We start from the raw sequence: 24,064 nt of genomic DNA, 5'->3' as shown, positions 1-24,064 counted from the left end.
TACCCTGACTCCATCCTGTGTTTTCTTGGCAACTGACCCTTTATTCCATTACTAATTTTTTCCCCTGCCCATTCTGATATATAAATTTCTTATGGGCAAGCTCATTCATATTTGTAATCTTTAGTATTTGGCATGAAATACAATTCATAAAAAGTAAAATACTTTTTAAAGGAATGAATGAATAACCAAATAAAAAAAAGTTCACATAGCCCACCAGAGATCAAGTCAAGCAAGAGCTCCTTGACCTTTCTTCTGCCAGATTATGTTTTTTCTACTCTGTGCTGACCAATGAGAAGGCCTTGGCTTTTAGAGTGGTACCACCAATGCATTTTCTCTGCAAAACTTATCTTGTTTTCAGGTTGAAATGTTAGAAATGTTAGAAATGTTAGAACTCACAAGCAAATTGAAAATAAGAGAAAATGGGTCCCCAATTTCTAGAACTTGTTATCTCTCTGGTGAGTCAATGATATTTTAATTGTCCAAGAAAAATAATACAGACAGAGGGTGCACACATGTATTGAGTGCCTTCAGTATGCTTCATACATGGTCTCATTTAAGCCTCATGCACCCCTCTGAAGTGTGTGCTGTTATCTACCCTAACAAATGAAGACCTAGAGGCTTCGAGGTTATGTAACTTGCCTGGGATCATCTGACTAGCAAATGTCAGAGTTGGGAGTCTAACCACGTCTGTCTGATTCTAAAGCCCATTCTCTTTCCCCTTCACTACACTTCCTCCCTAGGGAAACAGAACAGAATTAGGGACATAAAATCTGAAGAAGTTTCACTAAAAGACATTTCTCTGTGACTCCAATAACAAATTGGACTGGAGAGGCAGGAGCTATGAACTCTAACTCTAATCCTGTTGCGTGGCATGATTTTGAGAAAGTCAGTTAACCTTTTATTTTCCATTTCTTCATATTCACAAATATGGAAAACACAGACTTTCATTATCAGTTAACAGAAAAGAGGTACTTCACAAATAATTTTGTGTCATTTGCTATAGAAATGCATTTAATGCAATTATTTAATACTAACCATAACAGTACTCTTACTTCTACAGGAAACTAGTATTGGTCTAAAGGAAATAAGGCAGCTGCTCTAACGAAAATCGAACAATGGACAAAAGCCTGATGCTCATTTTATTTTGTTTTAAACAAAATCTTAGTTGAGAGTGTGATACCTGTTGTTTTTTTTTTTGCCTGGTAATATACCAAAAAAAACAAAAAAACAAAAAAACAAGATGGAGGAATGAGAGGAATGAAGGGACACTTAGGAGGGGAAGGGGAAGGACAGTAGGTGGGTGGCTATTGAACATTTTACGTTCCCAATTGATTTTTTCCCCTAGTTTAATAAATCCAAGGTGAAAATTGACATTTTTGCTTGAGCATTAAATACATAACATTCACAGCATTCATTGTATTTCAACAACTACCAGCTGTTGACAGAACTTGAATTTTAACAGTGCTTTATAATGTAGAAATGTAAAAAGTCTAAAATTAAATATACTGGATAGAGTGATGGAGCAAATACTCAAAGTGGAAGCACCATAGAAATATAAAGAATTATATTTTTAATTTTTTTCTGAATTTTTAGAGGCAACATAACAGAACGAGGCCTGGTGTTGGATTCTTTCTCTGGATTGTTTATGAGTGAACGCTCTGTATAACCTTGTGCAAAATGCTTAACTCTCTGAGCTTTTGTTATCTTTTCAGTGGGGGCGTGGAGTTCATGTTGTGAAGGAATTGGGCATCTGTAAAGTGAGGACAGTATTTTCAAGTATCTTTGTAGTACTTGTGTTCTCAGGTTTTATAATGTTTGGGATAATAGATTTGGGCTCCAGATACTCTCTGACCACACCCAGTGGCATGGCAGAAAGAAGCAGGAGAAAGGAGACAGTTGAGGGCCCATATAACAGAGAACAGTGGGAAAAGGATGGCAGTCTGTTCCTTGAAATTGTGGTACTTCTCCTTTCAAACTAGAGCCTTAAATGAAGAGATTTTTTAAGTTGGAAGGAAGAATTAACCCCAACTCATAGAGGCTAAGGTCTTGAGCAGGAAACTTTTAAGACGTTTTTGTAATGACTCTCATAATTAAGGGATGTGAAGGCTGAGGGAGACCCAGCTTGGTCCCAGCACTTGGCCTTCCTGATTCCACAAACCCCACACTGCCATTCTTCTTCTAGGACCTGGGAAGACATCAGCTCCCTCACCAGGGCTCTAGCATTTTCTACAGTCAGAACACTCTCTCAGGCATTTGATCCACTCTTTCCTTGTTTTATAAAAGTCCAACCTTTATACACTTAATATGATTTAGTCCTGGTTTCATTTCCTGAATCTTTGTGTTGCTTTTTCTTCCTGGATCTCATGCTCAATGCTGCCAGTTTCTTTGTCCCTGCAGGTGCAGACAAATTAGCATAAAGAGTAAGTTGCAGAATTGGAGAACAGCAAATTTGATTTCAAAAGCCATTTCAGATTGAGGTCCATTTGGTGGCATTAGGAGCAAAACTAATAAACAAACCAGACTTTTTCTACTCAAATTGATTTTTTTTTTACATGACAGTATCCCTTTAGAAGTAGGATATTTTATCAAATTCTGATTTTGGCTGTCATGTACAGTGCATTTTTTGTTTCCTCCCTCATTATTGCTGACTGTTAAGTTATGTGGGTTGGCAAAGGAAAATCTTTTCTTTGATAATAAAAAGGAATGTATTTCCTTTCCAGCATCATTATCTGCTGGTGTGTTTTTACGACCTTATAGATGCAGCATATTGTGGTTTGACATTGTTGGTGCTATCATGATTCCCATTGTGCAGACTGGAAAAAGGGCCATACCTAGACTTTACAATAATGAAGAAATCTGGGATCTAGTTTACTCCCTCATTGTCTAAATAAGCATTTTTATCACTTCTTTCCCATAGAGTGGCATGTATTTACTTGTTGTTTTTTGAGGGAAAGACTTCCCTATAATATGTGACAGAGGATCAGAAGAGCCCTCCATGGGATTCCATGATCTAGGCCGTCGAGTGAGGTGCCTAGATGTTCAGAATTCTCTGAGCATTCCAGATCTCCCAAAGGGTGTTCACATCTCAGTGGGTGAGCACAGTTGCTTACGCACAGTGGCCTGCTCAAGTTGCTCAATGCTGGGAAATGTTTGTGAGGACACACATGTCAACGAGGGGCAGTGACCCCACAGGGATGAAGGCACAGGAGCTGTGCGTCAGCCAACCCTCAAGACAGGTGGGCCTGGATCCAGGACAGCTGGGGCTCTGGGGTAGGGCTTTGGGAGATTCCTGGGCTGCATTTCAGTAATGTGCCCATCTCCTATCATACATCTTCCTCTCCTTTCCCTTCCACTGTACCTGGTGCTTCTCTTTTTACACCCCATGTCTTTTCTCTACTGCGAAGCGTTTGCTGACTCACCTTTTTCCTATTTCCTTGTCTCTCCAGCTTGAAGTGGCTCTTATGGCCCAGACTCCCCGTCTGTGCTTTCCCTGTGCGTCTCTCTGAGCTCTGCTTCTGCTGACTTGTGCCTGATTTGTTCCATATTCCCGATTTCACATTCCTGCGAGTGAGAATCTGATGACTCACCTTTTTGTGTCAAACCACGTTGTAGATCACTGCTCATCCCACAGACAGGTTGCCCTTGGGTGAGGTGCCTATCCCTAGGGGGTCATGTGGAATGAAGGGCCTCAGGAAAGGCTGGCTGGCTTTTAAAGGAAGAGGCAGCGTCCTCCGGAGAGGGCAGTTGACAGTCACCAAGATTGACACATCCGAGACACTGGCCTACTGTCTTCTCATGAACCTTGCTAATACTGTTCCTCACCCTCAAGTTGTCTGGCAGCCTATGAGGAATGACTGGAAATTAATTTTCTAAGAGCTAAAATGTTTTCAAGGTCAGAAAAGGAGAAATCATTAAAGTGACCATAACCAGGAGACACTGAATTTAGAGCTTTACATTTATTACTTTATTTCCTCCTCACAACAACTTTATAAAATAAATGTTATAATCCTTATTGGGCTTAAATAACCTGTTTGAGACAAGCTAGTATGAAGTAAAAAGGCTGATAGTCAAGCCAGGTTTGTCTGACTCCAAAATTATGCTGGCAAATTATACTCCTTCTATACCTAACTAGGTATCTTTAAGTAACTAGCGTGCTCGTCACCAGAGTCAAATTAGGCATCCCTGAAAAATGTGGCTGCAATCGGAGCAGCAGTGGGAGAGCATCCCAAGCCAGAACTGGGAAGGAGGGGAGTCACTCTGAGACCAAAGGGGAAAATTCCTGATATCAGCATGATGGAGTTGCAGCGCCTCCTCGAGGTTTCACCCCCAGCAGAAGTGAACGCGGCATGCAGAAGGCTTCTGTGACTTATATTAACACAGATCCATCATTAATATGACAGATATGCACACCTGCAGACTTAATTGCTTCAATTTTCTTGAGTCACTGATAGGTTTATGGCCTGCCTCAATTCCAGGAAAACTGAAGCAATTGAGATTGGGCGAAAAAGTCTCTTACTCCAATCAATCTCTCCAGCAGAGCCAGTCTCTGACCCTTATGACAGACTTTCTTTCTAGACAGGGTAATTAAAGTGGCAGAGTGAGATACTTCTCAAAGTCCCTTCGTCTTAGCTCTATCATCTATAACACAGTCTTAGAAACTCTAAGGCCAGGTATGGTGGCTCACGCCTGTAATCCCAGCAGTGTGGGAGGCTGAGACAGGCAGATCACTTGAGGTGAGAAGTTCGAGACCAGTCTGGCCAACATGGTGAAACACTTGTCTCTACTAAAAATACAAAACTTAGTCGGGCATGGTGGCTCGGGCCTGTGGTCAGCTACTAGGGAGGCTGAGGCATGAGAATCACTTCAACCTGGGAGGCATAGGTTGCAGTGAGCCAAGATCTTGCCACTGCACTCCAGCCTGGGTGATGAAGTGAGACTCCATTGCAAAAGATTAAAAAAAAAACAAGAAACTCTAGCAAGGAAACATCTTTGCTTCTCCCATCCTTCCTCAAATGACTGACCCTTCATTCTGACCAAGGATGCGCTTCCCCCTTCATTTGTTTCCCAGCACAGACAAAGCAGGGTAGGTTTTCTGGCTTGCTTCTGTGAGGATGGTGGATGGTGTAAGGGGTTTCTTTTTTCTTCTTTCTTCTCCTTTTTTGAGACAGAGTCTCACTCTGTTGCCCAGGCTGGATTGCAGTGGCATGATCTCGGCTCACTGCAACCTCCACCTCCCAGGTTCAAGTGATCTTTCAGCGTCAGTCTCCCGAGTAGCTGGGACTACAGGCTCATGCCACCACTCCCAGCTAATTTTCTGTATTTTTTGTAGAGACAGGGTTTCACCATGTTAGCCAGGATGGTCTCAATCTTCCGACCTCATGATCCACCTCCTCGGCTTCCCAAAGTGCTGGGATTACAGGCGTGAGCCACCGCGTTCTACCGGTATGCGGGATTTCTATTGCAGTTTGAGGATCCCTCACATAAGATCAAAAGGTTTGTTCATAGCTGGGAGCTCATACCTGTAATCACAGTGCTTTGGGAGGACGAGGCAGGAGGATCACTTGAGGCCAGGAGTTTGAGACCAGCCTGGGCAACATAGCAAGACCCTGCATCTACAAAGAAATGAAAAAGAGACAGGCTCAGTGGTGCACATCTGTAGTCCCAGCTACTCGGGGGGCTGAGATGGAAGGGTTGCTTGAGCCTAGAAGTTGAAGGCTGCAATGAGCTATGAATGCATCACTGCACTCCAGCCTGGGCAACAGAGCGAGACCTTGTCAAAAAAAAGAAAGAAAGAGAGAGAGAGAGAGAGAGAAAGAAAGAAAGAGAAAGAAAAAATGTTGTTCAAACAAAGAAAAGCAATCTTCTTGCCTGAAGCTTTCTCCCTCCAAATTCAGGTTCAACTTGTTATGAAAAACCAAAGACAACACAAAGTGGGATATCATTCTTCCTTTAAATGACTAAGGAAACCTCCAGCAAAGAAAGCAAAGCTACTTAGTATATTGTTTTGTTTTTGTTTTTTTTCCGAACCTTTTAAAAGTCAAGTTTTTCTTTAAAAAAGCAAGAAATGGCCAGGCGCAGCAGCTCACGCCTGTAATCCCAGCACTTTGGGAGACCGAGGCGGGTAGATCAGGAGGTCAGGAGTTTGAGATCAGCCTGATCAACATAGTGAAACCCCATCTCTACTAAAAATACAAAAATTAGCCAGGCGTGGTGGCATGTGCCTGTAATCCCAGCTATTCAGGAGGCTGAGGCAGGAGAATAGCTTGAACCTGGGAGGCAGATGTTGCAGTGAGCCAAGATCACACCATTGCATTCCAGCCTGGGAGACACAGCAAGACTCCATCTCAAAAAAAAAAAAAGTAAGAAACTGGAAGAATTTAACGGATTATTGAATAACTGTGTACAAAACAATGGGTGTTAAATATAAACTAATTGACTGCAAATAGAGATTTGTAACCACCAGGGTTACAAATAAGAGATCCCATGAGATACGAGAAAATGGTGCCAGTTAGAAAATACCAAATTCTTTTATTATTGTGGAGGCAAAAAGTGAGAAAAGTAATGATGAAATAATTATTTTCAGTTTTATTGAAGAATTTGTGATATTTCAACAGCATGTTACCTCTTGAAATTGAAGTACTAAAATAAGTAATAATGAATACTGAGAATACCACAAATCAGGCAACCAAATAAAAATAGTTAAATTCCTGGTACTACATAAAATACATACGTGCATCATGAAGAATTGCAGAGAAGTTAGGAAAGGTGACATCAAATTATCTAATTCAACCTTATCCAGCAAAAGATCCTTGTCTGCAAGGACTGTGTCCCCTCAATGAGTCAGACCATTAACGTTGATGACCAACAGATGAGATTTGTAAATGGAACCTAGCATGAGTGTAAGGGGGTACAGTTGTGAAGGAGGGCATGGTAACGGTGGGAATCTGTACAGAGAAACCAAGCCTGAGTGAGTGTCCTGTAGGGGTGTGCCATACATACTGATCAAGGAGATTGACTTAGATTTTTAAAAAGCTTTTGATAGATCCTCCCTTTAAGATCTATTTTTTGAAAAAATGGTGAGTTACCATATTTGTTGGGCATGGAGCCTCAGTTTTTATGAAAGCAATATGATTAACAATCTTTATAAATGATTTAGATGATACTGAACCTTGTACTAAAAAGTCAAGTAAATGGAGACAGACTGTAAGAAGATCAGTATTAGAGGGCAGAAAAGAGGGAGATGATTTTCCTGTGACCAACTTCAAGGTAATGCCCTCATAGGTAAAGACTCCAGCTATAGTTATGAAATAAAAGGATCTTTGTCATATCATTAATGATTCAGGAAATGACTTAGAGTTCATTAAAATCATTCTCTGAAAACATTGACCCAACATGAAGTCGTGGCTAAAAAAGGGGAACATTCATCCTCCCAGACATCAACCTTAAAGCTGAGGTCAGTCTTAGCTACTTGGCAATGGACTCTGTCTCTTTCATTCATAAACTGCTTAATATTTTTTTGTTTTGTTTGCTCTAACTCATCTTCCTTGGGTTTCAAAAACTTTGAGTCCTAGCGGTTGAATGTTTGGTGAACAAGGTCATGTATACTTTAATGTGATAAGCCTAGATCACATTCCTCTATTAGTCTGCCTTGTATCAGAAGACTCATTCATATTTCTTTCATCCTTATTTGGCTATTGCATCCAGTATGTGCCAGGCTTTTTATTCTACCTTCATAGAACGACACCTACTTCCTACTGATGATTACGGTTCCTTTACTGTGCATGTTCACTGGGTTCATTAAATGCATTCCCTAGAGCGGAGTAATGTAGCACTGCAGAAACAGAGAGGGTTCTAATATCAGGAAACCAAAGTCTGAGGCAAGGCTCTTGCCCATACTACCTCTGAAAGCTTTATGCCTCAGTTTCTCTATCTTTCAAAAAGTGAAGACAACACAAACATCTATCACAGGGCTGTTACAGTGAAAATGCACATGGAAATGCTTAGAAATATGAGTTATCGTTATTAGTAATACTAATATTATCATTCAAGATTAGTGACAAGAATAACCTTTTTAAATTCCTGGTTAAAAAAAAATTCAATACAGTTCTACATAAGGGTAGAATACTATTGTGTTCCTCACGTCCTTCATAAAGACACTTGTTCCCCTTTTTACAGTCAGAATTACCCCCAGCTCTGTGCCTTTTTGGCTCCAGAATGAGGAGTAGATGGAGAAGCTACCAATGCTGTATACCTGTCCCTAATTTCTGTCTTTGTGTCCTGATTTAAGGTGAATCATCCATTCATCCCAGTTACTGTCACTTTTGTTTACAATCTAGCTTGTATATGAAACTACAGCCATATTCCTTTGGGACGTGCTCTTACACATCAGAGGAAGAAAACTCAGCACATTTTTTTTCAGTTTGCAAAACTCATCTAACATTGTTTTAGTTAAAATCTCAAACTAATGGGCCAGTGCTACTGTGAAGTATGAGAATATGAACACAAACATTCAGACACAAGCAGCAGTACAGTGACCAGCACACGTAGATGTGAGGAGTGGCATCACTGATGGGTGCCACATGGTTCATAGTCTTCATCTATTTTCTGAAAGACATTATTCATGTAGAATGTATGGCTCCTGTTTCTCATTATCAGCCCCTTAAAGTGTATTTTGTTTGGAGGGCTTGTAGAGGAGAGAGGGCTTTAGAATTATGATAGAAAATATAGAAGGGGCAATAATAAAGAAAATGTCCTATCAATGTATGTTATTCCCAGCTGAGCAACAAGACACCTTAGCAATCAAGTGACCTTGTATTTCTTTTAAATCATTCTCCCAGCAGGGATTAGATGGCTAGATCAACGTTTCCATGGAGATATGCCTGTCAGGTCATTTAGAGGTCATCTTAAAGCCCTTTAGTAATGAGCACCTTACACAAATTAGCCTATAGAAATAGGCCCAAGGCAGTGTGGAGAGTCTTTAGACCAGTAACAGACCAAATACTATGCAGATGTGATTCTTCAGGAGAGTCTGTCACAATGAAATCACATCAGATTGCCGTATGATTTGTACACTAGTGTGAATTGGTTAATAACTCAATTTCAGTCTTGGATCTCTAAGCCCAAACTCTTCAAACTCCTGACAGTGTTTAGTATTGATGTATATCTTCTGTATACCTAAGTCATTAAGCTGAAATACAAGCACAGTGGCTTATGATTTCTCAGTGTAAATAAACATCGGTTTCGCAGACAGCACAGTCTGTAGCAAGAGCACTGTGCCAGGAGTCAGAAGGCTGTTATCTCCATCTCATTAGCTCTAACCCTTGAAACTGTCACTTACCCTCCTTGGCCTTCTGGTTTCTAATTCTGTAAAGCCTACCACACAGGAATGATGAATGAAAAGAGGACCTTAGAAGAAAGGCCTTTGCAAGTTGTAACACAGGGATGATAATAAGGTATTCTTCACGTGCTTGAGTCTTTGTGGAATTCCCTTTCCATTCCACTTTCCCAGGCTAAATGATGCAACAGAGATACCTAAGATTACTATCATGTCTCAGCCTTACTCTGAAGGAACTTGAGGTTCAGCCCCCATTATGGCAATTGCAAATCACAGAGAGACAAAAAATACCAGAAAGTTTTACAGTGAGAATAAGCTTCAGAGGTCACTTAAGCCCCCTTTTCTGTAGGAGAAAATGGCTTAGAAATAAGAGCCAAGAGAAATGACTGGCCCTCCAGCTTGGGCTCCCTGGCTGTTTGTATGTGCGAGAAGGCGGTGCTTAGGGTCAGCAAGGTAAGCTCAGGCCTCTGTGGGAATGGGATAGAAAGCTGTTCCCTAGAGTGAGGATGAGAATGGAAGGTTCTACTTGAGTGCGGTACTTCTTGGCATTTATGATAACAGGTGCTCACACAGACTAGTCTACAGAGAAGGACTCAGTTTACTACTGGTAAAAACATAGCTGTTATTTTAATATCGCCCCCATTTGCTCCTTCCTTCTTCTCTGACCGCAATCACCACCCCCATGTCCTGGAAGGACCTGCCCATTTGAATTCATGAGTGCCTTGCTAAGTGCCTGACAACAAGCTGCCTGGGGCTGGCCTTGCATGCAAGCCTTGAAGGGGTCTGGATGGCATGGCATCCCTCTGTGAAAGCCTCCGTGGCCAAGTCTTAAAGCATAGAGAGTGTAAGTGGAGTTTTATCAGAGACATCTAAAGATTGTTCAACTTGCTAACCAACACTTACAGAAATGTACAAATGTGACTTGGTCTGGACTTCTCAACTGAACAGAGCTGATTCCTGGACTTATAGTTCCTGGACTTAGGAAGACTTTTAAGAGCTGAAGCTATTTAAAGGTATAATTTGCTTGATTCTGTCAAAGATTATTGCTCAATTTTAGGATTTATGTGAGTGATAGTAATAATGACAACAAACAGTATTAATGAAGATGATGATGATGATGATATTAGTATTTATTAAACTCCAAGTACTGCTAAGCACTTGGTTTGTATTATCCCAAGACTGAGATTTGCGAAGTGAGGGAATGAACGTTCAGATAGTGAAAAACAAGTGGCCTTAAAACCAGGAGACCTAAGATTCCCCACTTAATTGCCACTCTCACCCCTACCATTCTAATATTTACTCACTGGGTGAACACGGTCAAGTAGTTGGAACTCAAGTTCCTCATCTCTAAAATACAGATATAAATACTCGCATGAAAGGGTCATTGAGGATTAAGTTAGTTCATGAATATTGAAAGGGCTTCTTAGCAGAGCCAGTGCATAATAGATACATTATTACTTGTTGAGTTGAATCCTAGATGATAAGAACAGAAATACAAGTGGATGAGAACTAATTAGAAATGGAGATGAATCAAAACAGTTTAGGATAGGCGACAGGCTATTCTTCTTTTGTAACCCATTTACAGGTGATATTTGTCATTTTCAATTCTTTTTTCCATTCATTTTATAAGGCAAGAGCCATACCGAGGACCTTACTGAAATCGTTTAGAATCAGAAAATTATAGCACATACTAATCTCTTTGTTAATGAAAGACCTGGAGTATAAGAGAGAGGATTTAGAATGAACAGATCGCTCACTGGGTCTAGTTTACAGTTTTCTTACAATCACCCTGTGACCAGTCTTCTGGCTTTTCCAAAACTCCGGCATCCACGTTGCTTCCAATGCATCACTGCAGGAGAGTGGACCTCAAGGACTTGCAAAGCTCAAATCAGAATTCCAGTCGTGAAACTTCAGGCTTCAAAATGACTTATTCTCATTACAATGTATGAAATGATCTGTAAATACATATTTTAACATTATGAAGTTTAAATATTATTACATACCTTACTTGATGTCAGATTCTGTTAAATGCCTGCTGTTATCTCAATTTACAAAGGTCAGTCGTGTGGCAGTGGAGAATAGGAATAGATATAAGTAAAAAATCCTTTTACCAGTACATTTGCAACTCAGATAACCCTGCCTTTTTCAAAAAGCTTTGGGCTTTTTTTTTTTTTTTTTTTACCCTTTCAAATGAGACTTTAATGAGTATCATGTGGATAAACTCTTTGCAGAGGTTTGAAAAGATCCAGAGAAACACTGTGGTAGGAACAAGCAAATCATTTTGGATGAAATCACAAGTCATTTGAATGCCTCCTCATCTGTCTGGTTGTGTCAGAACCTTTTGGCTGCATTTTTCCCCCACAGGAATGTTTTCATCTCCATGGCTAGGTAAATAGAATGTTCGTGTAGTTGCTCGATTGCTATTCATGCCAGTACAGAGTAGCGTAGAGTGACCTACTTCCAGCAGCATCCATAGAAAGCTTCACTGCTTTCCATCAAGACTGATTTAAAAAGCCACCCTCTGCTTCCCACAGCTCCCACCCCCAACTGCCCCCAGAGACAACAAACTATGGACTCTCCAGGGTGCTTATTTCCTTTCTCTCATCACTCCTGCTTCTTGTGTTGGTTCATTTTAGTCCATCCTAGCCTTTTGGCAAAGAGAAGCAGGTGGATGGGCAGCTTCAAAGGAAGTTAACATTGCAGAGTTTTAGGGTCTAGCTCTGTAAAGGATGGAGCCACTGAGAGAGAGATCAGGCTACCCTTATCCACATAAACATAACTGATCAAAGGTAATAATTCATTGAAAAGTATTTGGAAGCATCTATAGGTCTAGCTCTGTAAAGGATGGAGCCACTGAGAGAGAGATCAGGCTACCCTTATCCACATAAACATAACTGATCAAAGGTTAATAATTCATTGAAAAGTATTTGGAAGCATCTATATAGGTATATGTGGGTGATTTTTCTTCTTACTGGGGACTCTTGATTGGAGTTTCAATAGGTCACTCTCATGAATTTCAATACAGCCACTCCTTACCTTATAAGTTGATGGGCTGGATTGAGCTGAAATATTCTAGCCCTTTGGGAGGCCGATGTGGGTGGATTGCTTGAGCCAGGAGATTGAGACCAGCCTGGGCAACATGGTGAAACCTCATCCCTAGAAAAAATACAAACATTAGCAGGGCATGGTGGCATGCACCTGTTGTCCCAGCTGCTTGGGAAGCTGAGGTAGAAAAATCATCTGAGCCCCATAGGTAGAGGCTGAAGTGAGCTGAGATCGTGCCACTGCACTCCAGCCTGGGCACTGGAGTGAGATCCTGTCTCAAAAAAAAAAAAAAAAAAGAAAGAAAAAAAGAAAAATCCAACTCCATGAAAAAAATCATCTGATTCGAAAAATTTCTGCAAAGACCTTTATCCAGGTGCCATACAGAAAAAAAAAAACAAACAAAAAACAGCCTGCATCTGATTTGGGGTCTAACTAGAGCCAAGTGTCATGTCTGGTTTTGTGTCATTGAATAACATGGTTAGAGCTGGACAGTTCCTAGAGAAATCTAGTCCCATGATTTGAAGATGAGAAAGTGAGTTCCAGGGAGCTTACAACAGTCCCATTCTCCAGGCTTCCTGTCCAGTGCTTTCTCTACCCTGCCATCGTTTCTCATCACTGAATCACTCATGCTTTGAGGCTCTATTGTTTTTGCCCTTAAGGGCAATGTCACCAAGCAGGGAAATAGAAATTCAATTATCCTTCTCCTAGTCACAAGTGGATATTTCTATTCCAAATCCCAGCAAGTCAAGAAGATTCTGGTTCCTTGAAAAATGAACCTCCTGTGCTTCTGTTGGATGAAAGCTTTTTGAAATTTTAAGCTATTTTGCTCTAAAGCTTTTGTTCCACATAGTTCTGTGGCCATTGCTCAAGCCTGTTTGGAGAAAGAGGAATGGGAATGAGATGAGAGGAAGCAGCTCTATGGCAATGAGTTGAATACAGGAACCACAATGAGAACTGCATTCCCAATTGTTCTCTGAACATCTTTGCAAAAGAGTTTCCTGGCTATGCTGTCTTCCATATTGTTGTTCACTTAGCCAGGCCAATATAGGCACAAACTTTAGGCAAACCATCAACGTTTCTGACATCTGTGCTGGCTCAGGCCCAGCAGGGTGCCCTGTTTTCTGTGGCTCTCACTCTGGGATGTGGGATTTTAGCACTTCAGAACTCCATACCAGACAGTCCCTATGGCGAGAGGCAGGGAGGCTCAACCAGCTCAGTCCATGGGCCATTGTTTCCCGGGTTAGTCTCATTTCCTCACTTTCCCTGACTCCTCCTCTCTGCATCTTTCTCCTCTGTCTGTTTTTCATCTGTCCCGCATCTTCCTTCACAGATGGCCAGGACATTAATGTGCTCCTGTCATTATGTTTATGAAACACGTCGGGGTCTTTAGAGGATCCCTTTCCACAGACCTTAAGATTTGGGTCACGCTTGATACTAAGGTGAAGATTTGCAGGATAATTAGTGATCCCCTACTGCTATTAACCCCTGACTTAAGCAGGTTATTTTCTTACAAAGATGTTGAAAGTTAATACCGCTGTTAATAGTTTCAGTGAGAAGACCATTATGAAACCATGTGGGAAACTAGACCTACCATCAGTATCTTTCAAACTCTGAAATTAGAAGGAAAAAGAGGAAAGTAAAAAAGAACAGAAGAGGGGGTATTTCTATCATAGGCCTATCTTTGGTTACCTTAATGATAGTAAGTATCTGATAGACAAGATCCATTTGTTATTCTTGGTGTTTGACGGTAGGCTTATCACTACTAAAGTTCGGAGCTCAATCTTTATCACATAGGGAAGCTCATAATGGCTGCTGAGATAGCAGAGGGTGGAGGTTGTAGCTAGATTCTATTTTTAGAGATGCCTCTTTTCCTTTCCATTGTATTTCTTTCATAGAGGTTATAAGGCTCTTCATAATACCACACTTAATAAAACTGAAAACAACCAGCAAAAGTAATAACCCAGAGACACCCTTCAACCCCTAGCAGCAAGTTCCCCTCATAGGAGTGCATCTTATTTGTCCTCCAACTGATCCAGTTCTTCCCTAACTCTGCTCTGTGAAACCCCCCTCAGAAACCATACTAGACTTGGTTTGGATAAGGGTTCTTAGACTAACAGCAACTTTGAAACTCCTAATTTAAGCGAAGTCTTTTAATAGTCAGTCATAGCCATCAGGGAGTGTCAACGTCAACCTTGACAGACTGCAGGGTTAGTTCATCAGGTGCCCTCAACATGAGGCTAAAAATTGACTAGTTAATGCTTCCTCCTGCCTTGACCTCAGCAATCACAGCAGCCTCATTAGTACTCAGCTGGATTCAGCTTGCACTCAGCCTTGCTAAGAGTGAGAAAGAGTCCCAGAATGCCAGGACTGCTCTAAGCCACACTAAGCCTTCCAGAGAATTAAAGTTATTTGACAATTTTCCAGGTTAAAATTCATATTTGAATTCAAATTATGAAATTCTTTGAAAGAGGGCATCGTGGATCTGGTCTTCAGTGAGGTTGTATTTGGGGGGAAATCCTGATCCTGACATGATGTGTTTTCTTAGCAGCTCAGTTCAGGGACTGCCAGTGTGAAGGAATGCCCAAAGAAGGAACAGGGCACTTGGATGGTATGGGGAAGTTGTAATCCCTGGAAGAGGAATTTTTGAAGCAAAGTTTCCAGTGTCCTAATCTAACCTCACAAAAAGTGCTGCAAGCTCACAATCCACAAGCTAACATTAGAACAATGACTAAGGCTAATCTAAAAGTGATTTCATCTCACTCTCCTTCCCACTGCCTTTCCCTATCCCTGATTATTCTCTATTGCGACTTTCCCTGCCCAAGATCTCATTATTCCAATTCTGCATTGCATGCAGAAGCTCTAAATTATCTTTCTTAGAAACCATGCATCTGTACCAGCATGAATGAGATTCTTTCTCATCAGCCTGAGGTCCAGTGGGAACATGGCCTAGCTCTTGAAGACTCTGATCAAATCCTCCCAAGCCTGTCCACCCTGTGTGCAGAGGGAAAGGAGAAGTGGAGTTTGGGTTAGACTTAGAGAAGGTTTGACGTGGTTTGAGATATTAAACTTTTCTTTATAGGTGGTCATATGAGGCACACTGTTGTGGACTTAGAATCATAGAATGTCAAAGTTACAACAAAATCTTCAAGTTCATTGACACAGATCCTCCTTGTCCAGACAAGAAAACTCAAATCAAGGCAACTCATTCAAGGTTACTCGTACCATACCTAGGCCTCCTGCACCTCAACTCACTATTTTAGTCACCGCAGAATATAGGATTAGACTTATAGTAAGACCTTATTGCATCTGGTTTCCTGCCATTCTCTTTCGGGGTCTTTGTAATCATTCTAAATTGTGGCCTAGTTCATTCCTCTGCATAATAAAACCATAGGTGACTTTCCATTAGTTCTGAACTCCTTAAATGGGCATTCACAATGTTCGCAGTTGTCACCAATCTGCATTTTTCACTGCTGTCCTGGGCTATTCTTGTCCACCTCATCCCCCCTGCAGCTTAACCAGACCTCCTGTGGTTCTGCAAACATGTGTTATCCTTCTGTTCCTTTGTACACACTGTCTCTTCATCTGGAATTGCCTCTCCAATGTTTTCTCCCATTTGGTTCCTTCCCATCCATTTATGCCCTGCCAAGCTCCACTCTGCATTCAGTACTGCTATTATTGCTTAGAGTACTTCTTCATGATCATGTCTTAAGTTTCCTATTAGATTGAAATCTCTTTTAGAGTGGGGACCTTGTAACACAATTTGCTGAATGTGGCAAATATAGTGTGCTCCAAAAATATGTATTGTATACAAGAGTAACTAGCACCATGGTTTCCGTAGATTCTGGGAAGTTCCAGACATTTAGGGGGTACTGAGGGATGTGAGGTTTGTGGAGGAAAATGGACACACCAGAAGTCAGGATACCTTCTCTTTCTGGATGTCTCAACCCCACAGCGTGATGAGGGCATTGGTGCTCCTGCCACCTGTGGTGACTTGAGATGACTGTGTAGGATCTCATTGAGACTTGACTGTACAGTGTGAAAAAGGTTCTATCTGAGCCTCCTCAGCAACCTCAGCTAGCCTTGGGCGGGCATAACTATCACCTCCCAAATTTGCTTTTGCGAGCCTCATGGCAGGCTTGCATTGGTAAAGCAATTTCTGAGCATTTCCTCTTCCTGAGATATTCTGCTGGCATCTAGACCAGTACGATTACACTGATGTTCCAAGCTCTGATCTCAGTCCTATCGGTGAGGAAACTCACAAGACACTTATTATGCCCTGTGTGGTTTTTCATTGGTTGACCCAGGCAAGATGTAGCATACATAAGTAAGTTCCTGGTTTAGCACTGTAGCGCTTCTGTGTCAGATCTGCCAGGAAAAAGAAAAGCCAAGGAGGAAACTATCATTAGGTAATTATCTTGAAACTGAAAAATGATGGGCACCCTTGGTAGGCATGGTGCCCTCTTCCTTCCATCCTTTGCCCTCCATGGTGAGTCTAGTCCAGGCAGAATCATGAACTCACTGTAAAGATGGGCATGAATAACCCACAGAGAGGTTCTGAGGGTCGGTCTGGAAGCTGAGGCCAGAGGCTGTGCTCTCAGCCCACCTCCCATGGAGGTACTTTGTCAAACCTTCACTATACCTGTTCTTCCATTGGTGCTACCATGCCTAGGACCCTGGAGCAGAAGACCTTCTTCCTCATGAAAAACTTGGACTGCTAATAGGTATGGAACTTCTTGAGTAGATGAAATGTTCTGGGATTAGACTGTGGCTGCACAACGTTGTGAATATATTAAAAACCACTGAATTATATACTTGAAATGGGTGAATTTTATGGTATGTGAATTATATCTCAATTTTCAAAGAAATCATGGGATATGAAGACCTAGTACAAAAACTTAAAAGATTGCAACACAGAAACTCCTAAAAGACTACATGGATTTATCTACTCAGATGTGCTCTCTGTCTGTGCATGCTCTGATGCATGTGTTGTCTGGTGCATGTGTTGGGGGTGGAGGGGACTAATTGTTCATCCACCTCAGCCTTTGTTCTGTGTCAGACTGGGGTGACCTTGGTCTAGGAACCTTGTCTTGCTTCCACCATGGAAACAGAGGTAATAAGCCTGACCTACTTGATGAGGATCTCCTGGGAAATAAAAATCTGGTTTGCCAAGTGCTTTAGAGGTATGAGGTGCTAGATCCTTTGGAATAGTTACAGGAAGGGCTGAGTGGCACTCAGATGTGTATGAGATAAATCCTACACTGGGGTGGAACAGGTGCAGACAGGAGGCTGGAGGTGCCCTGCTGTGGGTGATTTAATTGTCATTAGGTGCTCTGGTAGGAGCTATGACAGCTTGTGATTTTTATGTCTGGGGTTAGGAGACAGAGTTTGGTTTCCACTGCAATAACAGGACAGGCACTCACAGAGGAGGGTGTGTGTCTCGGGAGGAGCCTTTGGGGCTTTGATGTGAAGGCATGAGAAGTAGTTGGAAGGATAAGCGCCCGTGTGGGAAATGGAGTTTGTGATTGTCAGGCCTCCTCTGAAGAGCCGTGGGTCACTGCTGCTCCAAGCATGCACCCCCACAGACATGCCCACAGGTTTCTCCCCACATGGAAATCTGGAAGCCTCCTTAGTAGAAAGAGGGACTCTTTTCCTGGAGAAGTCTGTGTCACAGCCTCGCTTAATAAATGAGGCCATACTTATAGAAAGCCAGGACTGGGGTTCAGGGGATCATCTGTCCTCACACCCTCTGCCCACTACAGCTTCCTGGATGCTTTGTCTGAGTTCATGGACAGCTTAGCAACCCAGTAGGATGACTGAGTCCTCTAGGTAGTTAGGGAAGGGCCAAGGATGGAAGGGAGCTCTGATCCCTTTCTCTTTTAGCCCTGCCTCACACTCCTAATTGTACCTTCTCCCTCGTCTGTGGGATGGTAGGACAAGACAGGGAATCATATCAGTGTCTTTTGAGACAGGCTAATGACCTGTGGCTCATATAAAACCTTCTCATTGCCCTACCCTTAGTGGACCAGCTGATATTCTTCCTTTTCCTTATCCTTATTCTCCTATCAATGCCTGAACATACTTCCCCTACTTCTCTACCTATTGAAAGGAAGTCCACTTGCCCATCAAACCCATTGCCAGTATCATCATCCTCAGAGGCTACTTTCCTCCCCTCTTCTACCCTCTACCCAGATGAGATAACTCTTTTCTTCTTCTGTGTTCCCACAGAACTTTGCCACTGGTGTCACACTTGTCACATTCACTCATGGTGGGCTGCTTTGTAGAATTTGTTGAGGATCTTGTTTAGATTAGTATCTGAGTGCCTGGGACAGTGCCTGTGCATAATACATGGCCAATTCATGCCTGTTGAATAAACAAACCAATCAATAAATAAATAACATCAGTTGTGCCCTGCCACAAATACTGAAATATATTTATAAACTCCGTAAATACTTAAAATTGTTTTCCTTTTTATGGTTGTGGTACTTGATGAGAGAACATATTCTAAGTGTGTCTTATTAAATCTCTTTTATGTCTGTGAAATTATTATTTGTTTTTGGCCAAAGGTAATAAATTTTTAAAGAAGCCTTGCCTTTAAAATAAAAAAAATGTCCAGGCCATATGGCTCACGTCTCTAATCTCAACATTTTGGGAGGCCAAGGTGGGAGGACTGCTTAAGACCAGGAGTTCAAGACCAGCCTGGGCAATGTATGGAGATCCTGTCTCTACAAAAAATAAAAAATTAACTAGCTGGGCATGGTGAGGTGTGTCTGCGGTCCCAGCTACTTGGGAGGCTGAGGTGGGAGCCTAGAAGGTTGCTTGAGCCTAGAAGGTTGAGGCCACAATAAGCCGTGATTGCACCACTGCTCTCTAGCCTAGACGACAGAGGGAGACCCTTGCTCAAAAATAAAAAGCCAGAAAAAAAAGAAAAAATTTGTAAAGCAATGGCTTATTAAACATGTGTTCAGCAGAATACTAGTTCCCTAGAAATTTGGGAAAGACAAGGTTAATCGGGTTTTTCTGCTGTGTTATGTCTCAGAGCTTTGATACAATATTGCTTGAGAATGCCAAAGAGAGGAACATACACAGGGTGTATTTTGCAGTACTACCTTAGCACCAACTACAGTGCTAGGGGCATAGTCAGTTTTAGTATTTTGCTATTACATCATTGATGCTTGTCTCGTGCCACAGTCTCCATCCCTGACAACCAAGTGAGTGTCTCTGTGATAAAAGCCCGATTCTTCACTGTTTTCTTCATGTTTACCAACTCTGCTCTGCAAAACTGAAGAAAAAAAATTAAAGGGAATTAAAACATTACTTTACCTGTCACAGCAAGTTAGCAAACATCTCCAGTGGACTATGCAGCAAATGATTGTGGTTTTAGAAATAACCTGCCAGCCCCAGTTGCTCTGCAGTAACCTCCCAGGACTATTCCATAAATGCCAGTTGTCTGCATAGTAATTACCAACTCTCTCCTTGGCAAATTTACTGGTATGTCTAGGAATAATTGCTGGGGAACTCATACTTTCAAACTTACAAGAGGCAAACAACCTTGCATTTACCTCGGGGGGTTATCAGGTATTCAAACTGAGCTGTGTAAAAGATCATAGAAATAAGGGAAAGAACTTGAATTTTCACCTTGATATTTTTCTCAATGGGTGAGAGCCTGGCTTACTAGATTTATGGTGGAAAGACCTACGGGAGATAATTGTCTTCTTCTCAGGGTCTCTTCTCTTCCTTGTGGTTTGGAGTAGCAGTAAAATCTGACCTAACTATACACTGTTGGAAACTTCTGTTGGCTTCAGACGAAACTGACTAATTGGTACAAGTGGTGAGGAAGAAGATGAAAAACTTGGTCTCATCCAAATTCTCACCTGTGCCTTTGGTGTTCGTCTTCTAGAGATCTCAGGGAACACAGAGGATATCCCTTTGGTGCGCTGGAGGCAGCAGTGGCTGGAGAATGGCACTTTGCTTTTTCACATTCATCACCAAGATGGTGCCCCAAGCCTTCCTGGACAAGACCCCACTGAAGAACCCCAACATGAGTCGGCAGAAGAGGAGCTGAGGATCCTCCACATCTCAGTCATGGTAAGAGCAGCACAGCCTCAGCCTGTCAGGCCATAGCTTATGTTACCTTGACATTAAGGGTCTTGGTGTCATAGATACCACTGTATCAGACCCAACTCTGTAATGATCATTGATCATGTTAATAAGCAAATTTCCCATTTGTGGGAAATGCATCCACTTGTAATGTAAGTGATAATTGCAACTATTTCTAACAGTACCATTCCCCAACTGTTTTCTCTAGGAACATGCTCAGATATGAAGAAACTTTAACAAACCAGAGATAATATTAGATTGGGGCAGCCAGGCACAGTGACTCACACTTGTAATCTCAGCACTTTGGGAAACCAAGATGGACGGATCACTTGAGGCCAGGAGTTCAAGAGCAGCCTAGCCAACATGGTGAAACCCCATCTCTACTAAAAGTACAAAAATTAGCTGGGCACACCTGTAGTTCCAGCTACTTGGGAGGCTGAGACCTGAGAACTGCTTGAACCCAGGAGGCTGACGTTGCAGTGAGCCAAGATTGCACCTCTGCACTTCTGCCTGGATGACAGAGTGAGCCTCTGTCTCAAACAACAACAACAACAAAATTAGATGAGGGTAGTGGATTGTCATAGATGGAAATTATCCAATTAGTATATTGGAGAATCTTAGAGTAGTTGCTCCAAAAATGTTTGTTAAATGACTGACTCTTCAAGCTGCTTGCCGCTACCAAGTTCTGTTTTCTCTTCTCCCAGCCAGGAGGAAGCCAGTAAACTGATTTTCTCTCCTCTTACAATACATGGCATGTCAATAGACACTTGCATCTCTCTCTAGCTCAACTCAGATCCTTTACTATTAACATTCCTTCTCCTACTTAGAAATTTGAAGCCTCAAAAAAAGTTGAAAGGTTCTTTCTAACATTCTAGGAACTTGTATTCTAGAATCTCACTGGAAAGTAAGTGCTATGATTGCAGGCCAGGGTTTTTGTTTAGTATTGTTTTGTTTACTGATGTGTCCCCAGCACCTAGAACAATGCATTCACACAGTTGATACTTCATTAATATTTGTGGAATAAATGAATGAATTTCCCAGTGAAGAGATGTTACACTGGGTATTTTATGTGCTGATACTGTGTTGGTAAATAAACACATTGTCTACTCTTAGGATAGCCTAATAGCAGGTTGAGACCTGACTGATTATTTATGAACCATGTATATGGGAGGATGTAGATTATTTCACTGTTAGGAAACTCAACACAGAACCAACCTGAGTCTTAGTTCAAACCTTATTTCATCTGTTGCTCTAGTACCATCACTACATGCTATTTAGTTTTATGTATAAGACTGAGGGAAACTGAGTGCATTTTAGATATAAAAGAATGCCCATTACCCAAAGATGGAAAATCTCTCTATAAAATCTCTGATAAATCTCAAAATGTAAGCCTTCTATTTCTTCCTCAACCAGCGTCCCCATAAGTAACTGGCTTGACAGGTTATCTGCATGTACACGAGGCACTTTGTTTAAACTATATGGTGGAGAAAACAGTTCTTGAATTGCAAATGTTGAGCCTTAATATCCAGATAAGGTCAGATGTCAGGCAGGTAAATGAGGTTGCTATTACTCACATTTACAAATTAATCAAGGTTTATAGCATGGGAGTTACAGTACTTGCATATCCTTATTAAAGAACAGTGTTTTTCCTCCCTGAGAAGGTTGTCTTCTTTTTTGTAGCTTGTAGTGTCCAGAGAGTGGCAGGATTCAGGCAGGTCAGCTGAATTGACCCTGGCATTGACTGGAGTGATTAATTTAGAGGCCAGATGGTCTTCAAATTTATAATATGGTCTGACTAAAAAGAAGGGCACAATGGTGGATTTCTCGCCAGCCATCCACATCCTGCCATCAGTGTGGGAAGCAATGGTGGTCATGGGTGGTTTTGTTTTGTTTTGGTTTGAGACCATTTCAAAGAACCAGTCTTTGTCACACTGATGAAATGTTTAAGGTAAAGAAAGGTGTATAGCGATTTCCAAAAATAAATATTGTGATTATATTTTAAGGAAGGACCCTAAATAGAAGAAGTTGAGACAAACAATATGTCAGAAGGGGAGTCTAGGGAGGGCTGGGGGCTTATTGCGAGAATCTGCGGAAAGACAAACGGCCTGAAACTTGTACTTGTTGCCGCATTGTATCTTCAGTGTAGGAGGCACCCTACCATCTATCCCTAGAATTAGGTGCTCAGTCAGTTCTCTAGAGAAGTGTGTGTGTGTGTGTGTGTGTGTGTGTGTATGTTTGTGGGTTGGGTATACTGCTGGGTGGATTGGTGCACCAAAATCTTACAAATCTCCACTAAAGAACTTACTCATGTAACCAAACACCATCTGTTCCCCCAAAACCTATGGAAATAAAAAATTTAAAAAATATGTATGCTGATCAAAAATGCCAAAGACTTTAGGAAATAGGTTGTGCCCTTAAAATAAAACAACCTCTATGAAAAATCCTACATTGTAGTGTTTCTTTCAAATAAGATCCCCTGAGCAAGAATTAGTGCACAGTGGACACTGAAATGGAGAAAGAACAAGAGTCAACTTTAAACTTATCTCTGAGACCTCTCCTTCATATGCTACTTGTCACCCATGGCAGACCACCAATGATAGTTTATTTTTCAAATAAAATGAAAGAGAAGATTCCTTCAGCTTAATTTTAATTTATTCTTTTTTGTTTTTAACCAGGCTAAAGAGACAGAGGACAAAAGGGCATAGGCAAACGTAAGGGTAGGAAAGACTTGTGTTGTCTTTGGGTTGGCCTCTTGTATGTGGACAGGCCAACATCTCCATAAAAAAATCAGGAAGGCCTTTGACTTCCACAGAACAGGAATCTCAGGATGAACTGGAGATATAAATATTTCCTCCCTACCCGCTCCTTTCCCTAGCAAAGATGGTTTGGTTAGTGGAGCCTACTACAGCCCACCTAGACGTCTCATTGTCCTCCATTACCATTCCATACACACACCCCACACACTGCCTTTCTCATCCTTAGGATTCTATTCTAGAAACAGTTTCAAAGTCTGAAGTTGTGTATCTGCCTTCAGCTTAGAAATCAAGCCTGAGGGTATCCTGTTTGAAGATGTTGTTCTTGGAGTCTCTGATGGCTTCCTCTTAAGAGACTCAAGTGTTGGTAGACTGTATTTGGCACACTTTATACCATACCCTTTGGAGGAAAGGTAGGCAGCTGATAGAGGCATCTGGATGACAGCAATATAAATGCCAGAAGATAGCAAAAGTCTTTGATTTGTAACAATATTGAGTGGTGAAATACACTTAAATGAAATCTTATTACCCAAACCCCTTTAGTTATGAAATAACAATAGCAAAACTATTTTTCATTAACTCTAATGATCAATATGGATACAGTTTTCAAATTGGATCAAAATAGCATAATTGGGAAAAGAGAAAAGATAAAGTGATTATTGAAACATGAACACATCCAACCTTTTCCCTTCTGTTAAGAAAATGTATAATTAAAAGCTTAACTAATAATCCTAAATATTCCCAATATGTGCAAGAGGGAATTAATGGTTTTATGAATATCTTAAAGTTTACATTTCTCTCATTTTGTATGTATACTTTTTTATCCATATTTCCT

At 41.3% G+C, this 24,064-nt stretch overlaps 1 protein-coding gene across 2 annotated transcripts in view; it reads left to right on the top strand.

The window, feature by feature from the left end:
- The window catches only part of ASTN1 (astrotactin 1), a 314,268-nt gene that overhangs the window by 82,772 nt on the left and 207,432 nt on the right, over positions 1-24,064 (top strand). For both annotated transcript variants that reach the window (XM_011981446.1, XM_011981445.1), the window contains exon 2: positions 20,277-20,464. In XM_011981446.1, the coding sequence (XP_011836836.1) occupies positions 20,277-20,464 (188 nt within the window). The remainder of the gene's footprint in view (positions 1-20,276; positions 20,465-24,064) is intronic.

This window comes from Mandrillus leucophaeus, unplaced genomic scaffold, assembly GCF_000951045.1.
Source record: "Mandrillus leucophaeus isolate KB7577 unplaced genomic scaffold, Mleu.le_1.0 Scaffold226, whole genome shotgun sequence".
Lineage (NCBI taxonomy): Eukaryota > Metazoa > Chordata > Mammalia > Primates > Cercopithecidae > Mandrillus > Mandrillus leucophaeus.
Note: the sequence above shows the minus strand (reverse complement) of the source record. Positions and strands in the feature narration are given on the sequence as shown.